Source organism: Glycine max, chromosome 6 (genome assembly GCF_000004515.6).
Source record: "Glycine max cultivar Williams 82 chromosome 6, Glycine_max_v4.0, whole genome shotgun sequence".
In the NCBI taxonomy this organism is placed as follows: Eukaryota; Viridiplantae; Streptophyta; class Magnoliopsida; order Fabales; family Fabaceae; genus Glycine; species Glycine max.
The window spans coordinates 3,197,176-3,215,920 of NC_038242.2; the positions used below are offsets into that span (position 1 = coordinate 3,197,176).

General features: G+C 35.5%; 1 protein-coding gene and 1 pseudogene across 4 annotated transcripts; one reads left to right on the forward strand and one right to left on the reverse strand.

Annotated features, from left to right (window-relative positions):
• The first annotated feature begins 1,548 nt into the window (after nt 1–1,548).
• On the forward strand, nt 1,549–13,945 carry LOC100788498 (kinesin-like protein KIN-4A). 3 transcript variants are annotated; one of them, XM_006581184.3, is made up of 26 exons: nt 1,549–2,052; nt 3,084–3,230; nt 3,309–3,458; nt 3,594–3,847; nt 4,640–4,821; nt 4,907–5,031; nt 5,704–5,740; nt 6,240–6,331; nt 6,430–6,537; nt 6,825–6,938; nt 7,133–7,220; nt 7,352–7,461; nt 7,908–8,006; nt 8,086–8,199; nt 8,302–8,418; nt 8,501–8,581; nt 8,854–8,925; nt 10,070–10,163; nt 10,415–10,446; nt 10,525–10,622; nt 10,706–10,801; nt 10,953–11,174; nt 11,293–11,455; nt 12,659–12,802; nt 12,920–13,190; nt 13,457–13,945. In XM_006581184.3, the coding sequence occupies exons 1-25, from the start codon at nt 1,936–1,938 to the stop codon at nt 13,022–13,024; spliced, it is 2,961 nt and encodes a 986-aa protein (XP_006581247.2). In that variant the 5' UTR covers nt 1,549–1,935; the 3' UTR covers nt 13,025–13,190; nt 13,457–13,945. The 3 variants fall into 3 exon arrangements, with proteins under 3 accessions (XP_006581247.2, XP_003525900.2, XP_040872158.1); XM_003525852.5 differs by having other exon boundaries at nt 1,556–2,052; nt 12,874–13,190; XM_041016224.1 differs by lacking the exon at nt 1,549–2,052 and having other exon boundaries at nt 3,114–3,230; nt 3,313–3,458; nt 12,874–13,190.
• Nucleotides 13,946–15,006: 1,061 nt separating this feature from the next.
• On the reverse strand, nt 15,007–18,286 carry LOC100790805 (probable inactive receptor kinase At5g67200; annotated as a pseudogene). The gene is made up of 2 exons (XR_005891793.1): nt 16,772–18,286; nt 15,007–15,855 (listed from the first exon to the last, which is right to left on the reverse strand). The product of XR_005891793.1 is annotated as a probable inactive receptor kinase At5g67200 (transcript).
• Nucleotides 18,287–18,745: the final 459 nt, after the last annotated feature.

Below are 18,745 nucleotides of genomic sequence, written 5' to 3' on the forward strand. Positions count from 1 at the left end.
CAAGTTTAAGTTCAGAATATTAGACCTTTAAGTAAAACTAAATTGTATCTCTCGTAAATAAGACATGTAATCAATATTCAATACCATAAAAACCTTTCCTTGTGTTAATTTATTTGTTCTGCTCCCGGCTCTTTCAGTGTAATCTGCATCTTTAGTCTTTTTCTTTTTCAATGCCCCTTCTCCCTATATAATTTATGAAGAGTTATGAGTTAGAGTTGTCTAAGTCGGCTAAAGTAACGGCTTCCAATATTTTACGAAAATAAATACCCAAGCCTTCATTAAATTATAATATAACAAGATTAATTATATCAAATTTTATATTCATTTATTTTTAGTAAAAAAAATTGATAAAAAAGATATATGTATTTTTTATGAGGTTACATGTATCTTTTAAAGGATACATTACTTGAACGTTAACCAGATAAAATCAATGTGAAAAACATTTTTTTGGTCTGAATATTTAACGCATAATGCGACTGTATATCCAGCTGCAATGATACATGCTTGTATTTTCTTAAATTAGTTTAGTTAATAAAAGAAAGACAAATACAAAATTTAAACATGCATGATATACGATAAATTGTATATCATTGACATTTACATATTCAGAGATAATAGTTGAGCAAGATTTGGGGGGCACAAACAAGTGCGTGGAGGATGAGAAATTAAAAACCTAGAATGTTTTCTTTCACGACGTATGTGCACACATGCAAACGCGGTGTCACAGAAACAAAAGAACAAACACATATACTATGGCACCTGTGAAATGTGGACGTCAGTGATTATGACTGGGTACCGTCAAAGACGCAAACCTCCCCCCTTTCTCTCCATAATGGTGTCTGTATCTGGTTCCGCGTCACGTGGCTTTGTGCGTTGTGTTATTCCTTTTCCTACCTTTGTTCTCAAATCCACATCCCAACTAGATTACGTTAGCTAGGTTTGTTCCATTTTCTATAGCTTCCTCCTTTTCAAGCCCAGCCCCTTTCATTTACTTTCTTTTTAATATCATTTTCCGTCAAAAAAAAAACATTAGGTGAATTCATTGAGCATTTTCTTAATTCTGGACCACGTCGAATATCTATTATTTTTTCTTTTTCTAACTTTTTGGAAAATAAAGAAATAACAATAAAAAATACTACTCCAGTGTATTTGGTTAAGCTCCCATATACCTCATGCTTTTATTTATTTTTGAAAAGTGTCCTAGTAGGTTAAGAAATGAGAGTGGTAATAAATTACTAGTACCATTATTCTTGATTTTAAGGGATGTAAGATTTTTTGGTATATCGAAATAGTAATCTTTCTAGTCCCTTAATACTTTGTCGAGGCTAAGGGGCTAGTAGGCCATGCGGCCTATGTATATGACTTGCGCCCTCATTCTACTATAGATGTTGTGACTCTAAATTTGCTTAATGATTATGGTTATTATATTGAAAATAGTATATTTTAGCTCACTTAGATTTCATAATTTTGTCTTTAAAAATTGTCTGGGTGAATTAACGCTGTAATATTACATTAGACTAAAAACCAAACACATTAAGAAGACGAGGGTGCGGGTAAAATGGTAAATGCCGGAAGAGAAGCTTTGATGCGGCTGCGGGGAGTAGAGTTGTACAAGGTCGTTGTTGAGGAGGGGTAAATTGGGAAAGAAGGTGAGAAAAGGTTGAAAGCACGCGACCACAATGCAGTGAAGGTGAAGGGAAAATGATGGTGGTGGTTGTTCTTACAGATACCTGGCGCGCCTCGTTTCCACAACTACCCTTTTTCCCACACGCTCTCTCTCACCTCTTCTAATTATATTACTTTCTCTCTCTAGCATTGTCGGAGAAGAACAACAACACTCTCTCCGTTTCACACCTTCTTTCTCGTGCAAGCAAATTCTTCTTTGATTCACTCTCTCCCTCTCTCTGCGCCTCTCTGTTACTACGCTGCTTCCACATGGAAGCAGGGGAAGATTGCTGCGTCAAGGTCGCAGTTCATGTACGGCCACTCATCGCCGACGAGAAGCTTCAAGGATGCAAAGACTGCGTCACCATCGTTTCAGGGAAGCCGCAGGTGCATACTTACTCTCTTAACTCAACGGTATCGTTTAACCTTCGCTATAGTCAAATGTGAATACGAACTGAAGCGCATTGTCGTTGACTCTCCCGACAGTATTTCAGTTTCGCATGCTAGCTATTATTAGTATTAATCTTCTCAGCCGTGACTTGTGAGAGATCTGGATCCGAAACTGCTTGCTTACGTAACTAAACATGCGTTATAGAGTTTGGAATTGGAATTACTTTTGTGATCTGATATACTTACCTAATTTGGATATTTTTTACTTGTGTCTATTTCTGGCTTGTGTCATTCTAGCCTTACTTAGGCTTGACTCGTAAGTCGTAACGTAAGTTTCTAAAACCTTGTTTTGCGGAAATAGGGTATGTTTTTGGTAGCTATACTTCGTCTTGTATTTTCAACGAGAGTAAGTGAAGAAGGCTTTTACCCTGTTATGCAGTTTCTGCTTTTATGTTTCGTACGATCTTTAGTCCATCAGTTACTATGATGCAGTGTTTTGAACGGTTAACTTATATATATATATATATATTTTATGGTAACAATTCATCAATCATTCTACGCAACTTTGCAGAGGCACACCAATTAAACATAATTAATGAAAGTAGCTCTTTAATTTCTTTGTATCATCAGGACTTTGGTTCAATTGCTTGCTGCGTTAGTTTTTGCCGTTCCTGTTTTTCGGTTTCTAATGTTAAAATTACACTACTGTATCGCCTCAGATATTATCTTCAGTTTTTTTTTAATAGGTCATAATTTCTTCTTCTTCTTAAAGTCATTACAGTGGGTATTTCTGTATTTTTTTTTATCTCCTATTGAAATCTGTTAGTGATTCTCTTATTTTTCAAAGAAAGCTAGTGATTAGTATATTTTTCATGTAACTTGCATGTTTGAATGGATGCAGATTGCTTATGGTTTATTTTTAAGTCATTGGGACACCTATATCTGAAAATGTACCCAATAATAGTATCTTTGAAGTAGCTAAAAACTTGGCTGGGGAATCGTGTGCTGATTGTCACCATAAAATACAGGTACAAATTGGTGCCCACTCCTTTACATTTGATCATGTCTATGGAAGCACCGGTTCTCCCTCAAGTTCCATGTTTGAAGAATGCGTTGCTCCCCTTATTGATGGTTTGTTTCAAGGATATAATGCTACTGTTCTCGCATATGGTCAGGTATAGTTTCTGCTAAAGGAAAAGTTACATGCTACTACACTGGTCTCTTATGCATTTGACACTTTCACTCTACTGCAGACAGGTTCTGGGAAAACGTACACCATGGGAACTGGCTTTAAAGATGGTTGTCAAACAGGAATAGTACCCCAAGTTATGAATGTTTTGTTTAGCAAAATTGGGACCCTAAAGCACCAGATTGATTTTCAGTTGCATGTTTCCTTTATTGAGGTGTGTCATCAGTTCGTTACTGCTTGCAGCATGGTTTTCATAGTTTAGTTGTGCTTTAGTATATGAAGCTAATATATTTTTATGCGCAAAAATATTTAGATTAAGTATTTGACCATAATATTTAATTGTGAAAAGATTCTAAAAGAAGAAGTAAGAGACTTGCTGGATACCTCCTCCATGAGTAAACCAGAAACTGCAAACGGACATGCAGGAAAAATGACCTCTCCTGGGAAGCCACCAATACAAATTCGTGAGACATCAAATGGTGTCATCACCCTTGCAGGATCTACTGAAGTTAGTGTAGCAACACTAAAAGAAATGGCTGCTTGCTTGGAGCAGGGATCATTGAGCAGAGCAACTGGGAGCACAAATATGAACAACCAATCTAGGTTGATAATGTGTTTTTTCTTCTCTTATTTGATCTACACAGATTAGTTTTTATCCATCAAATATTTTAAATCTGATTAACTACCTTTGGACAGTGACGGATCTAGAAATTTTATATTTTGAGAACAATGCTTATATTTATAAATTTGTGGGGTTAATACTCATAACTTTTATACTACATTTTAAATTTTGGGGCAAATTTATAAGCACACATCTATATTTCATTAAGAAAAAAATTGAAGTTAGTGGGGGCAATTGCCACCAACACATAACATATAAATCCATCACTGCCTTTGGATAACATATGACTGCAAGATAGGAAATCAATAACTAACTGATAAAATTGAATATTGTTTACCTTTAAGTAACGTTCCTATGTTCTAAACTGTACTGGCAGTTTAAGCATCCAACAGTTAGATTGACTTAATAATAAGCTATGTATGAAATGTTTTGGATTTCTGGTTATTATAGTAAATAATTAGTGTAGTTTCTGTACACTGAATGGTAAGTTTGTGTCTTTTAAGGTAGTTATTGTAAAATTCAACAAACTTGCCATACATGGTTATTTGTGATTGAATGATATCGTAAAAGCCCTTTACACTTTAGTGCATAAACTATTTACTCATAATTAATACATGGATCTTTTGTCTCTGCAAGAATGCTTGCAATGAACCTTCCAGCAATTTACTTGCTGGTACTAATCCATGATTAAAAAGTTTTGCTTCTAACTGCTGTTACTGTTTATTCTGCTGGAGTTCTATTACTTATTCTTCTTCTTTTATGTGTCCAACTAGTCGATCTCACGCCATCTTTACCATCACACTAGAGCAAATGCGCAAGCTCAATATTCCTGGTGACAGCTGTTCAAATGATACCATGAATGAAGAGTATCTTTGTGCCAAGTTGCACTTAGTAGATCTTGCTGGATCAGAACGAGCTAAAAGAACAGGTTCAGATGGTCTGCGTTTTAAGGAAGGTTAGTTAGGGACATTTTTTCATCTTTATCGTTTAAGCATGCTCTTGAGAACACATATTCACTAGTTATTTAATCTTTCAAACAGGAGTTCACATTAACAAAGGCCTCCTAGCACTTGGTAATGTTATTAGTGCACTTGGTGACGAAAAGAAGCGAAAGGAAGGTGTTCATGTTCCATATAGGGATAGTAAACTTACAAGGCTTTTGCAGGTTTGATATCTTTATATTTAGCTTCCTTTTTGCAGCACTCACTTTTCTTTATTATGATGTAAAAGGTATTTTGTTTGGATAAGAATCACTGTCCACTCTATCAGTCATTTCTCCAAAATCATCACATAAATCCATAGGAAGCTCTTTTATAGGAACTCAGACATGTACTATAGAATTAAAAAGGATACAGAATCGGAACTGATAGCACGAGCTTTTCATATTCACATTCCCTTGCATGATTCACAATACCTCCGTCTACAATCTCCTTGTGACAGCTGTCCATTCTGTTAGATCCCTCCACTTCCTCTCCAACAGATTTGAGAATTTGTGTTCCCAATTATGTTCATATTTCTTCCCTTCCTTCTCCTATGCACCTTGATTGGAGGCCCAATTGTTATGGGCCTATCACTTATATTTTCAGGTTGTGTTACGCTACAAACATATCCTTTTGTATCACAAAAACTCACCTATGTTGATCTGGTTCATTCTCAACTAGAATATTGCAATCGCCTAGATAAGAGAAATAATTATTGCTAATAAAAGAAGACAATATAAGAAAGGAAACATGCATACAAAATATTTTGTTTTCTAATTTTCTTTGATTTTTTTAGTTTAATCATTTTTATATTATTCAATAATATATTTATAGATGAAAGTTAAATGATTTTGCAGGATTCACTAGGAGGTAACAGCAGAACTGTCATGATAGGTCAGTTGTTTCTCTTACTTTTCAGTATACCAACAAATACTATACTTCTTGGCTCCCTTAAGTGGCCTTTAGCTTCAAATAACATTCCAATCTTCAGCACAGATATCAAATTACCAATCTGATTCTTAACCCCTTTCAGCTCTTTAATGTTCACATTCATGAGCACAATTGTGTCTTTCTTATGAACAAAAGTACAAAGGAGGCTTGAAATGTTATAGATGTATTAACAAATGCCATAATAACGCATAAACTCATGATTTTGTATTTTACATTCTCAAACTTTTTCCCCCTACACTGGAAATAAATTATTTTTCAGCAGATTTGAACTTATTGCAACTTCTCTGGTAATAAATGATTGATAGCAAGAATTAGAATGCTCTGTTTTGTGTTACTGTTTTTCTTCGAAACCTTTCATGTTGCATCTTAATACAAGCTGTTGTTAAATATATGTTTTGATTTTCTTCTAATCTTCTTACATTAAATGACATTTCTATTTCAGCCTGCATAAGTCCTGCTGATATTAATGCTGAGGAAACCCTTAACACTTTGAAGTATGCAAATCGTGCACGCAACATCCAAAATAAGCCTGTTGTATGTATCTGTTTAGATATTTTTGTTCCCCATCTTTCATTTGGAAAAATCAAGATAATTTTGTTTTGATTGATGCTTGCTTGTTTGTTCTTCTGTAGATCAATAGAGACCCCATGTCCAATGAGATGCTAAAAATGCGACAACAACTAGAGTATTTGCAGGCAGAACTTTGTGCTCGTGCTGGCGGCTCTTCTGAGGAAGTTCAGGTAGTTGGATTGAATTAACTTTAATCTTAATTGATGTCTTGATTACTTCAATATATTTCGTATAATAGGCTAGTAGTAGCGTTAAATGGTTTAGTTTTATGGTGAATGGTTGCATACCAATCAATATTATATAGTGTTGGTTATTCAAAAGAAAGGTGCCCTGGCCTTAATTGGATTTTGTGCCTCTATTTGTGTAGAGACTTATAATATGATTTACTTTAATTGCATACATTGAAATGGTTTGTATTTATCGTAAATATATAATCATCTTATAACTGATTATGTAGGTCCTTAAGGAAAGAATTACTTGGCTTGAAGCTGCTAATGAAGATCTTTGCCGTGAACTTCATGAATACCGTAGTAGATGCCCTATTGTAGAACAAAGTGAAAGGGAAGCTTATGTATGCCTCATACTTTCTCTTACTAAATGCTAATATTCATCTTTATCTTAAGAATATTTTTCTCAGATACAATTTTGATGCCTATATTTATATCTTTTCATCTCATCTCATTATTTACATTCCACTTATTAAAGTGAGTTTGAGATATTGACTTGCTAATTTATGCATGCACGGTTTAAAACTTTGTTTTTCAGGATGGTAGCACATACATTGTGAAGACTGATGCAGTTAAGAGGAGCTTACCTATCACAGAAGCTGAATATCCAATGAGTGAAACTGTGGGTAAGCCTCTTCTTTGGCCTTCTAAAAACATGCAGTTGCTCAGTTCTTTGTCTATCTCTTTCAATGCTACTATTCAATAAAATGTAGTTTGAACTGCAATGATTCAGGATGCTAATTGCCATTTTTAACAGGTGATTCTAGGGAAATGGAAGAAGTAGCAAAAGAGTGGGAGCACACACTTCTCCAGAATAGTATGGATAGAGAGTTACATGAATTGAATAAACGCTTGCAGCAGAAAGAGGTTGTTGCAGTGTATATGTGTAATTACATGCATACCCATGACACACTATGCATCAATCAATAGTGTATTAAAATCAACGCAACAATGAGCAACTTTTTTTCTATAATTTCACAATCCTTAGTGAGAAATTTATTTCTGATGCTTGATATGGTTCCTGCTTAGTAAATGATTGTGTAATACTTGAGTCCATTTTTTTGTTGTAACTTTGGCACATATCTTATTTTGTTATGCTATTGAAAATTATCAGATTATTCATCATATGGGAACTTAATAATTTAACAAGACAACAAAAGCAAAGCATATCACTAAAGCAGTAGAATGGTTTTCTACCAACATTATTGGAGAATTAGAAAATATTATAGTTAGATTCTTTTAGTAGTTTCTTCTATATTTTCTCCTGTGTCATATTTTTATTAATTTACATATTGTTATTGATGTCTATACAGTCTGAGATGAAGCTTTTTGGAATATCTGATGCTGAAGTACTCAAGCAGCACTTTGGAAGAAAGATAATGGAATTAGAGGATGAGAAGAGAGTAGTGCAGGTTCAATATCAGTTATGCAAATTTTTCAATACTACAAAAAAAATTAAAATTCATATATGCGCTTGCTTTATGAATACAGAGAGAGAGAGATTGTCTTTTGGCTGAAGTTGAAAATCTTGCTGCCAATACTGATGGACAAACACAGAAATTAGAGGATATCCATGCCCAAAAATTGAAAACACTTGAAGCACAGGTGCCTCATCCTCAAATTTTTATATGAAATTTAAATTTATTTTCCATTTCAGAAGATATTCTAAATTACAAAAAAAAAACTTTTCGAAACTCTGCCCACTAGATTCTGGATCTGAAGAAGAAGCAAGAGAGTCAGGTCCAACTTCTGAAGCAAAAGCAAAAAAGTGATGAAGCAGCAAAGAGACTGCAAGATGAAATACAGTGTATAAAAGCCCAAAAGGTTGACTGCTGTATTTCTTCTAATCCATGGTTGTAAAATCATTTAATACACTCTCTCTGTTATAACTTGAATAAGGTTGCAGGTTCAACTGCAGCAAAGGATAAAACAAGAAGCCGAACAGTTTCGGCAGTGGAAAGCGTCTAGAGAGAAAGAGCTGTTGCAAGTATGTCGTCAAGCTTCCTATTTTTTCAATTTCTTGAATTTGTTCATGCTACTTCTTAACAACATCTTAGTTATCAATTTAATGTTTCTTTGTAAAATAATAATCAATTCTTGATTAATTTAAAGTGAGTCCTGAGTCCTGACTACTCAGTCTACTCCAAAGTTTGCAAATAGCATATACAAAAGTTATATTTAGAAACAATGTTAGCTTTCACTTATATATACATTTATTGTTAATGTGATAATTGATCACCTTGCCTTTTGCAAAAGCAGTTAAAGAAGGAGGGAAGAAGAAATGAGTATGAAAGACACAAGCTGCAGGCTTTGAATCATCGGCAGAAATTGGCAAGTATTTCTGAGTTGTTTGATTTTTACTATGTTTTGCATAATATTTTTGCTTCATGTACTTTATAAAATTAATCTCCTGTAATATGAAATTGACTTTTGCTAATGCTCTTGGCAAATTAATCTCCTTTAAATCAGCGGCAGAAATTGGCAAGTATTTCTGAGTTGTTTGATTTTTACTATGTTTTGCATAATATTTTTGCTTCATGTACTTTATAAAATTAATCTCCTGTAATATGAAATTGACTTTTGCTAATGCTCTTGGCAAATTGGAGTGATTTTAAGCATTTATACATAGACTTCCCCTTAGTAGATACTCCTGCAAGTATTTAAAAAGTATGCCTACTTTAGCAATAAGTTCACTTTGACCTTTGAGAAAATTGTTTGGTGTTTACTTCAAACTATTAATAATCTCTAATCCGCAAGAATGATGATTTTGTCTACATTAGGGATAAATATTAAGACTGAGAAAACTGTGGTGGGACAGTACCCCCCCCACCTCCCCCAATACCCAGTGGCTTTTTGGAGCAGGGAGCTGGAGGACTTTTTGCATGCTGTATGGGTTAATTACTAAAAGACTGTTAAGAGTCTGCCTTTGCATTTTATTGTTGAGCTTTTATTAAAATAAGTGTAATGAAAAGTAAAGAAAAATTGTTCAAATGAATTGAAGAGTCTAGATTCTAGAACCGTAAGATGTGTGTTATGGTTCAAATTCAATTTAGAGGTACTACCTTACAAAGAGTTCCCCCAAAATATCATGTTTAGAAAATGAAGTTGAATTCGTGCATTTCTAAAGTGTTTCGACTTGTTGAGTTATCCGCACACTATTAAAGATTAATATTCACTCGTGCTTAAAATTAGAAAATGTATATTTTATTCCTCCAGATGATGTCAAATACGCAGAAAGTCGGTTCTTCTTTTTAAGTTATATAAACCATCTTTTTATTGTGATTTTAAGAAGCTATAACAAATAGACATGTGATGAAATACCTCCTTTTATTTTTTCCACTCAACATGCAAAATTCATAATAGGAAAAAGGACTAATTCAGAGAACCAACATTTGATGTTAATGTTGACTTTTTTGATTGTCATGGATGATACAGGATTAACTGCTTGTGTTAAATAAATGTGTATATCTTTCAGGTTCTTCAGAGAAAAACTGAAGAAGCTGCAATGGCCACCAAGAGGTTAAAGGAGTTGCTAGAAGCACGTAAAACTTCCAGCCGAGAAACTTTAGGTGTGATTTTTATAGACCATAATCAATTCAAGTTTTCGAGAGTCCAAGACAGAAGATGCTCATTTTTAGTAATTTAATATTTCCAATTGTATGGGATATTAAAAAATCCGGTTTTGGCTTATCAGACTGTTAGAAATGAATGTTTTTTTAAAATGTCTTAAAATAGAAAGGACTGTCTTTTAATAAATTGCATGATGGTATCATTGCATGTACTCTTTTGTTTAGTATTCAAATTTTTTTTCATCTTTCAGTTACAATGAATGGAAGTGGAGCAAATGGTCAGGTAATGAATGCTCCTTCCTTCTTTTAGATTGGCTTTAATATCACGTGGTCTTAACAAAGTTTTGAGCTTCATCTTTAGGGCAATGAGAAGTCTTTACAGCGGTGGCTTGATCATGAACTAGAAGTCATGGTAAAAGAGCATGAAGTCCGTTTTGAGTATGAGAAACAGAGCCAAGTGTATGTAACACATGTTCAATACTTATTTTTGCTACTGATTGATCTATAATGGGTAGTCTATAATTTTATAATGCAATCTTCAGGCGAGCTGCCCTTGCAGAGGAATTAGCCATGCTGAAGCAAGTAAATGAGTTTGCTGCAAAGGGTCTCAGTCCTCCAAGAAAGAATGGATTTGCCAGGTTAATTTTATTTTTTGTATAAATTTAATTTAATTTGCTAATGCCTGCCTCTTAACTTCTCAAAAATATTGGATATTTGAAATAATAATGTGTGGAATATATGAAGTATAACATCTGTTTTCCTGGTTACTTCTAAAACTTGTCTTTCCAGGGCATCCTCCATGTCACCAAATGCAAGAATGGCCAAAATAGCTTCACTTGAAAACATGCTGAGCATATCATCTAATTCACTTGTGGCAATGGCTTCTCAACTTTCCGAGGCAGAAGAAAGAGAACGAGCCTTCTCAAATCGTGGACGCTGGAATCAGCTGCGCTCTATGGGAGAAGCCAAGAATTTGCTTCAATATATGTTTAATTCTGTTGCAGATGCTAGGTCATGTTAAATTACTGTATAAACTTGTTTATTTTATTGAGTATTTCATAGTGAAATTGGCATATGCTATACTGTATAGCGTTGAAATTTGAAGTATGAGTTCCTATGTTAACAATAGGTGCCAACTCTGGGAGAACGACATGGAGATCAGAGAAATGAAAGATCAAGTCAAAGAACTTGTCGGTCTCTTACGGCAAAGCGAGATGAAGAGAAAAGAAGTTGAGAAGGAGCTAAAAGTGAGAGAGCAAGCTGTTGGAACCACATTGGCTACACCACCATCTGTAAGATTATTGTTACTTGGTGAAGCATTATATGCCAAGAAGCCTATGATTTAGGGAGATATGCCTGAACTTTATACTTTGGTGCTTAAATATTGATTGAGTGCTGCTCCCTGGATGAGAACAGTACAAAATTGGATTTAGGATATGATGGATTCTAGAATAGATTTAAGCAAAAATCAACTATGGTTTAGAGTAAATATATAAACTACTTTGGCGTTTAATTGTTGATATTGAGTGCTGCTCCCAGGCTGTGAACGGTCTGCAAATTTTGGATTTAGGATTTGATGGGTTCTAGAGTAGATTCAAGCAAAAACCAACTAGGGTTTAAAATAGATAAATAATTATAGTACTGTCTGTCAAAGAATCAGATCCAGGCACCTGATCAAGTTGAAGAAAAAAAATAGGCTTTTTGGAGTAGAAGAAATTAACCTCGGCAGGACACTCAAGGTTCTTCATTTCTTGGTTATCACACATAAAAGGTGGTTGTCAGTTGTCACACATCTTGTTGACTAGGAAACAAAAAAAAAAGTTGTATTCCAAATTTTTGTTTTACCAAAAAAGTGTAAAGCTTAATTCCAAATTAACTCAACCAACTATACCTCAATACTTGACCTATTAATCCTTGACAAATTGATCAAAATACTTGAGACCTATAATGTGAACAGAAGTAACAGCTGACTAATCCTTGTACCTGAAAATATTATTTAGTCTAGTAATGTCTTGAACTAGTAGAATCTGCACAGTAATCAAAGTAAACCAAAATAATGAGATTCTTTAGGCTTACACTGTCATGATGCTACAGCTACCTAAATCGGAGACCTTTGGAGCTTGATTATAAATGAATTTGAAGTTGATAGTTTAACCTCTATCTAGCATAGTTTTAAGGTTTCCAGTACTTAGTAGTAGCAAAGGACAATTATGTTACATTACTTAGTTTCCAGCCCAGTACTTAGTAGTAGTTCGACCATAATGGAGGATTTTCTGATAGCTTCATAATTTCTCATGAGTCACAACTGTCACCTTTATTAGGATTCTGCCAATTATTGTCATAATGAGTGGCAGCTGATATTTTGTGGTTGTTGCAGCAAACTTTTGGTTGCATTCTTTTATTTTTGTATATCATAGCATTGGTTATCAAATAATTGCTTCCTTTGTAAGTAGTTTACTACGTACACTTAACTTATCATCACTCAACTTCAACAGGGAGACTCCCCAAATCCATCGAAACAATATGTCGAAGACATGAAGGGGCCCTTATCTCCAGTGTCTAAACAGCTAAAATACACGCCAGGGGTTGCCAATGGTTTGGTGAGGGAATCAGCAGCATTTGTAGATCAGGGTAGAAGGGTAAGTTAATCTTCATTTGAATCTGTATAAGTCTTATATTAGATACGGATGTGAATTTGCTGTTAATGCAGATGGTACCCATCGGACAGCTGTCAATGAAAAAACTAACAATTGTAGGACAAGCTTCTGGAAAGTTATGGAGGTGGAAAAGAAGTCATCATCAGTGGCTACTACAATTCAAGTGGAAGTGGCAGAAACCATGGAGACTTTCAGAATGGATAGGACACAGTGATGAGACAATCATGAGAACAAAACCACGCTCACAGCCTTTGCCACGTATCAGGTGATCTTCTTTAGGATCAGCCCAGTTCATGTGGCTCGGCATATTTCAACCTACGAGAATTATCATAGACACATGGCATTGGAAATAACAGGGCATTAGGTGCAGGTAATAAGCAGTAACCCTTCATTTAAAATTTATGTCTTTAATAAAAATTTCATGCAAACCATTTCGTCACTGCCGAAGATATGGTCTTGCAAAATTATATCCTTCTTTGAACGAATACACATCCGACCTTTATCTTTTTCATTTTTATCTAATTCTGTGTTAATTTTTAGTTATATATGACTTGAAGATTATTATCCAAAGTCCAAACACTCTTTTTTTTAATGGTAAAGATACATTGATCTGACACTCCTCGTTTCTTGCAACAGTGTAATATAATTGGTTACTGAAGAAATGTATATACCTGTCAGTCTTGAATAATGCTGTCCAGATCTTGGAAATTTTGCCATAATTTGTGCATATGAAGCATCTTGGAGGTATGTTGCAATGTGTAATGTCTGGACAGAGATACCCAAATAATGAAAAAACAAAGATGTCGCTTGCTTGAAGACAGTCGTAGATTCTGGACAGACAAACTATCTTGGAAAACAGTCTATTCATACTAACACTACAAAGAAACAAAAGGAAGATTCTTTTGTCAAGTCTTGGGAAGCTTATTTTGTAGTTTATTGCTTATTGCAAGCTCTTACGGTCCTATTGTGTTTAAGCAAATTGATTTTGTTGATAGGCTATATGTTGTAGCATTTGTCACATAACAGAAGGAAATTCTTGTGTAGTTTTTTTTTTTTTTTTTAATTCTCTAGTGCTTCTTGTGTGTAAAGAACATTAGCTACTATATATTGAAAGTTATTCTACCATACAGATGTATAATAACATCAGCGATTGTCTCATGTCGCCGTCTAATAAGGGCGACTTTAAGTAAAGACATGTTATTGTTTGGGTAAGTTTCTCCGGAAAGATTTCTAAGAGAAAAAATAAAGAAAATATGAAATAAACCTTAGCTCGCATTAGCAAATTTTGTAAAAAAAATTCTCTCATGTATGAGACAACATCATTGATGGACAATAGTTACTGGTGAGAATTTGCCGTGCTTCTTTTTCCCTGGACACATCGCTGGACTAAGCCCAAAAACAAACTCAGCGTGTATTTGGGTGGCAAAAACTTGATTTTAATCATGAAGTGACGTGATTTTTGTTTAAATAATAAATATCATAAAAATAATGTTTTAAGAGAATATTATTTAAATATTTTGAATCAAAATTGATTTTGAAGATATAATGACTAAAATGAATTTTAATATCTATATGTACTTTTTTATTATAATTAGTTATATATATAATTAAAATTAAGCCAATATGTAAATACGCTAACGTTTGAAATACAACATCCCTTATAAAAACATTAAAATTGGATAAAATAAATAATAAAAGTATTAAATTAACATAAACATTTAATATAAAGACTTTTTAACTATTTTTTTTATAAACATGAGAGTATTGAGGTGAGGATAAATAAGTTAAAATCCAAATAGAATTGATTTTAGTAGAAGTGAAATTTATTTGTATTTACTTCAATTCTACCATATTTTAAAATAATCTAAACATACAAAATTTGATCAAAATCAAAGTTAACTTGCCTCACTATGATTTATAATAATTTTGAAAATTATCCAAACACACCACACCGACTTCCAAAGGAACAAAAATGTAATGCATATCTATTTTAATTGACACTCAATAATCGTACGGACCCATTGCCATAGTAATAATAAAGGAAAAAGAAGCCCTTCGAAATTAGAAATAGAAATTTACTCGTTAACCCTGATGCAGAATTCAGTAGTGACACGCTCAGCAAGCTAACTCACTTGACGAAAATGGGATGCAGTGAATTTCGTTGGCTACTTGACCGCCCCACAACTGATAGTTTTCAACACTAAAAAACAAAAGCTCAAAATAAAGTCTAAGAAACCAAGAATGGCAATATTTAGTCTAAAAGGGAAGTTATGCGCTCTCCCTAATCTACAAGGTTAATACCAAGATGGTAAATTCTATTTAAGGAATACAACAAAGTATTATTTCTGGATTTCTTTCTTAACTTTTTTACCCGGTTAATATACTACTCTTCTGTCCTTCTATCCACCGTTTATCGCATAATTAAACCGAAAAAAAAATAAGACTTAAGGTATGGCATTACTACTGCGTAGGTCTAATTGACTACTATCCTCCAACAGTACAATCTCTTTGATTTCCTGCAACATCTTCAAGACCTGCCACATAGTTGGCCTCTGCTCAGGTGAGGTCAAGCTACAAGTTGTAGCCACCTGAAGAAGCATGTACATTCGGTTATCTTCGTTCTCATTGTCATCCCTGATGGACCTCACCCAACTTCACATGTCACCAGGAACCATGAATGGGAGCTCGGAGGGAAATTTCCCCGTCAGAAGCTCAAGCAACAAAATCCCATACGCATAAACATCGGATTTGTGGGTTGGGTGATGATTGGGGTTGCGAGTTTCTGGAGCTCTGTATGCTGCTGAGTCCCCATCTTCATCGAATATGGATGGGTGAGTCAACACAGAAAGGCAGTAATCAGTAATGCATGCCTCAAAATCCGGTCCAAGAAGAACATTGGAGGACTTGAGATTGCCATGGACCAATCTCCATGCCTGGTGGATGAAGGCCAGACCTTGTGCTACGTCCTCTGCTATTTTTAAGCACGATGTCCAATGCAATGGCCTTGCCCTGCTTGATCTCGAACCTGCACCAAAAAGTTAGCAATTATCAACGGATCATTTCTAGTTCTTTAATATTATGTTTATGTAAGTTAATCATGTGTAGGTGGGTATGAAAAAAGACTCCTTTTAGGTAGGGTATTCGATTACTCATTTTAACATAGGAAATAAAAAGCGAAAATCAAGCCTAATGATCATAGAAAACCGAACAAAGATAGTGTTAATTGAAAACAAAGAAAAATCAAGAATGGTTAGTAATATTGGTGTTGGATTCGGGGTAGTTGATTGAATGCAGTTTGGTGGGCATCAACCGGATTCACACTAGGATCATTTTCACCGAGGAATATAGCACTAATTAGTAGTTAGATGCATGCAGCAAGGATGCTAGGTGGGTAGGGTCCCAGAAGGACAAGGACTACTAGATAAACGTCAGCAATTTATACTTGAGAGCAAACATTGGAGTTTAGAAGATTTTAGTATCCTTTGGCTCCACACAATCAAAATCAACTGATTGTAATATCTTGGAAGAGTAGGCTAATTATTTCTTTTTCTATTTTTTTTCTTCTTTATGTGCAACGTTGATTCATATTCTATCCATTAAAATTAGTTTGTTACTATTATTTTATTATTTAATTTAAGACTTTGTATTTTATTTTTATTTATTTCTCTTATTTTATTTTAATTTTCTAAGAGCATCTTCCTCCCGTCTAACGGCTATATAGATTTAAAGACATATGAATGCCCGTACCATAATAATTCCCATGTTCCCCCTTTCAACGAAATCTACCTGTCTCGAATTCAACGGGTATCTAGCAATGTAAGGTACTAAAAAACAGCTAGCTACACGACAGAGACCAGACACTCCAACATAGACCCATGCTTTGTTTAATTAATTCCCCCATCTAATCCAATCTTAAAATACCCCATGTGTCGCTGGAACACTTGCTTAGTTGCATGCCAAGCCCATCAAAGGGTTATCAAGAACCGCCTTATAAGTGCTTCCCAAACACCCTCTCCCTAATAGCTCCGCTGAACCTTTCATCAGCTGCTCCAGCGTGTACACCTGCGCCTCACCCCCACTCTTCGCCACCTCCGCTCTCTTTACTTTCTCCTCCATCTCCATCCGCATAACCGCCGCGCCCTCCTCCCTCGCCGCCGCATCAGCCGCCATCATCCCCGTCCTCTCGTCCTTCTTGCTCCGACTCCTCTGCTTCCTCACCGCCGCCGCCAAGCACGCCAGCGAGCAAACCAGAACGAATATCCCGGCCGAGAACCCAATAATCAGCGCCCTCCGGTCGTGGCGCTTCTTCTCGTACGGCTGCCGGATAATTCCGTTGACGCCGTGAACCTGCGCGTTCTGGCCGAGCGCAGCCGTAGGCGGCGCCACGGGTCCGAAGAAAGGCTGTGCGGGACGGCATTGTACGCGGATGATTTCGCCGCAGAGTTGAGGGTTTAACGCGAAGGAAGAAGGCGGAAAACGGAAGACCGTCGGCGTCACGGGAACCGCGCCGGAGAGGTTGTTGGCGGAGGCTCGGAAGATTTTGAGAGAGGATTGGTTAAACGGGGGGATTGAACCGTTGAAGGAGTTGAAGCTTAAAAGGAGGCTGTGGAGGCGGTCTAGGGTGGTGAAGGCGGTGGGAATAGGTCCGGAGAAGTTGTTGTGAGAGAAATCCAAGTTTCGGAGACGGTGGAGAGAGAAGAGTGAGGGAGGGAGAGAGGCGGTGAAGTGGTTGTTATCAAGGAAGAGACTTTTGAGATTGAAGAGGCCGGTGAGGTCTGGAATGGGTCCGGTGAGTGAGTTGTTCTGCAAGCTGAGGACTCGGAGCTGGTCGAGACGCGTGAGTGTTTTGGGAGCCCACGCGCCTCCGAGATCTAAGTTTTGGAGAACGAGACGCAGCACTTTGGGGCCGTTGCATTCCACGCCATGCCACGCGCAGAAGCGGAGGCCGCGCGTGAGGGGGGAGAAGTCAAGGTGGTTGTTAACGTCGGCTTTTAGTTTGAAGACGAGGAGGGCGGTTGCGTCGGTGAAAACAAAGGGAGGAAGATGACGGCGTTGGAGTTTGGAGCAATGTGCGTTTGACGGGGCCAGAAGCAGGAACAGTAATAAGTGTGGATCAATCGCCATTCTTGGACCAACCTCAGAACTCAAGTGATTTTCGTGTGTTGGGATCACACTGCCAAATGTGGATTTGTCCATTGCATACGCTACGATACAAGGAAAGTAGGAATTCATAGCTCAGAAATCACGTGAAAATCCTCTCTGTAATCAGAATCTCATTCCTTCTATAATAAATCTCTGTCACCAGATGATGTCGCATGTTCTTTTATCAAATTAAATTTACAAACAGCCAAAGAAGGTGTCTATGCACTCGTCTATCATTAAATGGTAGCATGATAGCTTAAAATTATTTTTCGTTATGTATTTGTAGAGTGAATTTAAAAAAATCAATTTATATTAAAAATTAATTTACACTGTGTTTACTAAAAAAAATTAACTTGGAAATTGAAAGGAGAGAAAACAAATGAAAGATAAGTTTAAAAATGAGGTTATCTGGTAAAAATTCACTTTATTTCCACTTAATCCACTTTGAATAGAGAAATAGCATAGACATGCTGGTTAATTGTGTATGTATCATTTAAGCAATTTTCAGTGGGAAAAGATTATCAATTTTTAGATTTTTTTTTTAAAATATTTTATTCTTTTATTATTTTTTCACTATTTTTCTCAAAACAATTATTCTTAAATTTACTCTATATTTCACCTATTCTTATTCACTTTATATCTTAATTCTCATCAATTTTTTTCTTCTAAATACACTCTTAATATAATAAATATTGTTAAAATTATATCAAAAAATATTTTTGAACATATAATTCTGAAAGGTATACAATTATTTCCCGGGTTATATAAAATTTTATTAGTATT

Bases quoted from the DNA above. Each gene is read 5' to 3' on its own strand.
- LOC100788498 (XM_003525852.5), top strand. From the start codon at position 1,936: ATGGAAGCAGGGGAAGATTGCTGCGTCAAGGTCGCAGTTCATGTACGG. The intron at 3,848-4,639 runs GTTGATAATGTG...GTGTCCAACTAG, and splicing joins AATATGAACAACCAATCTAG to TCGATCTCACGCCATCTTTA. The intron at 8,007-8,085 runs GTTCAATATCAG...TTATGAATACAG, and splicing joins ATGAGAAGAGAGTAGTGCAG to AGAGAGAGAGATTGTCTTTT.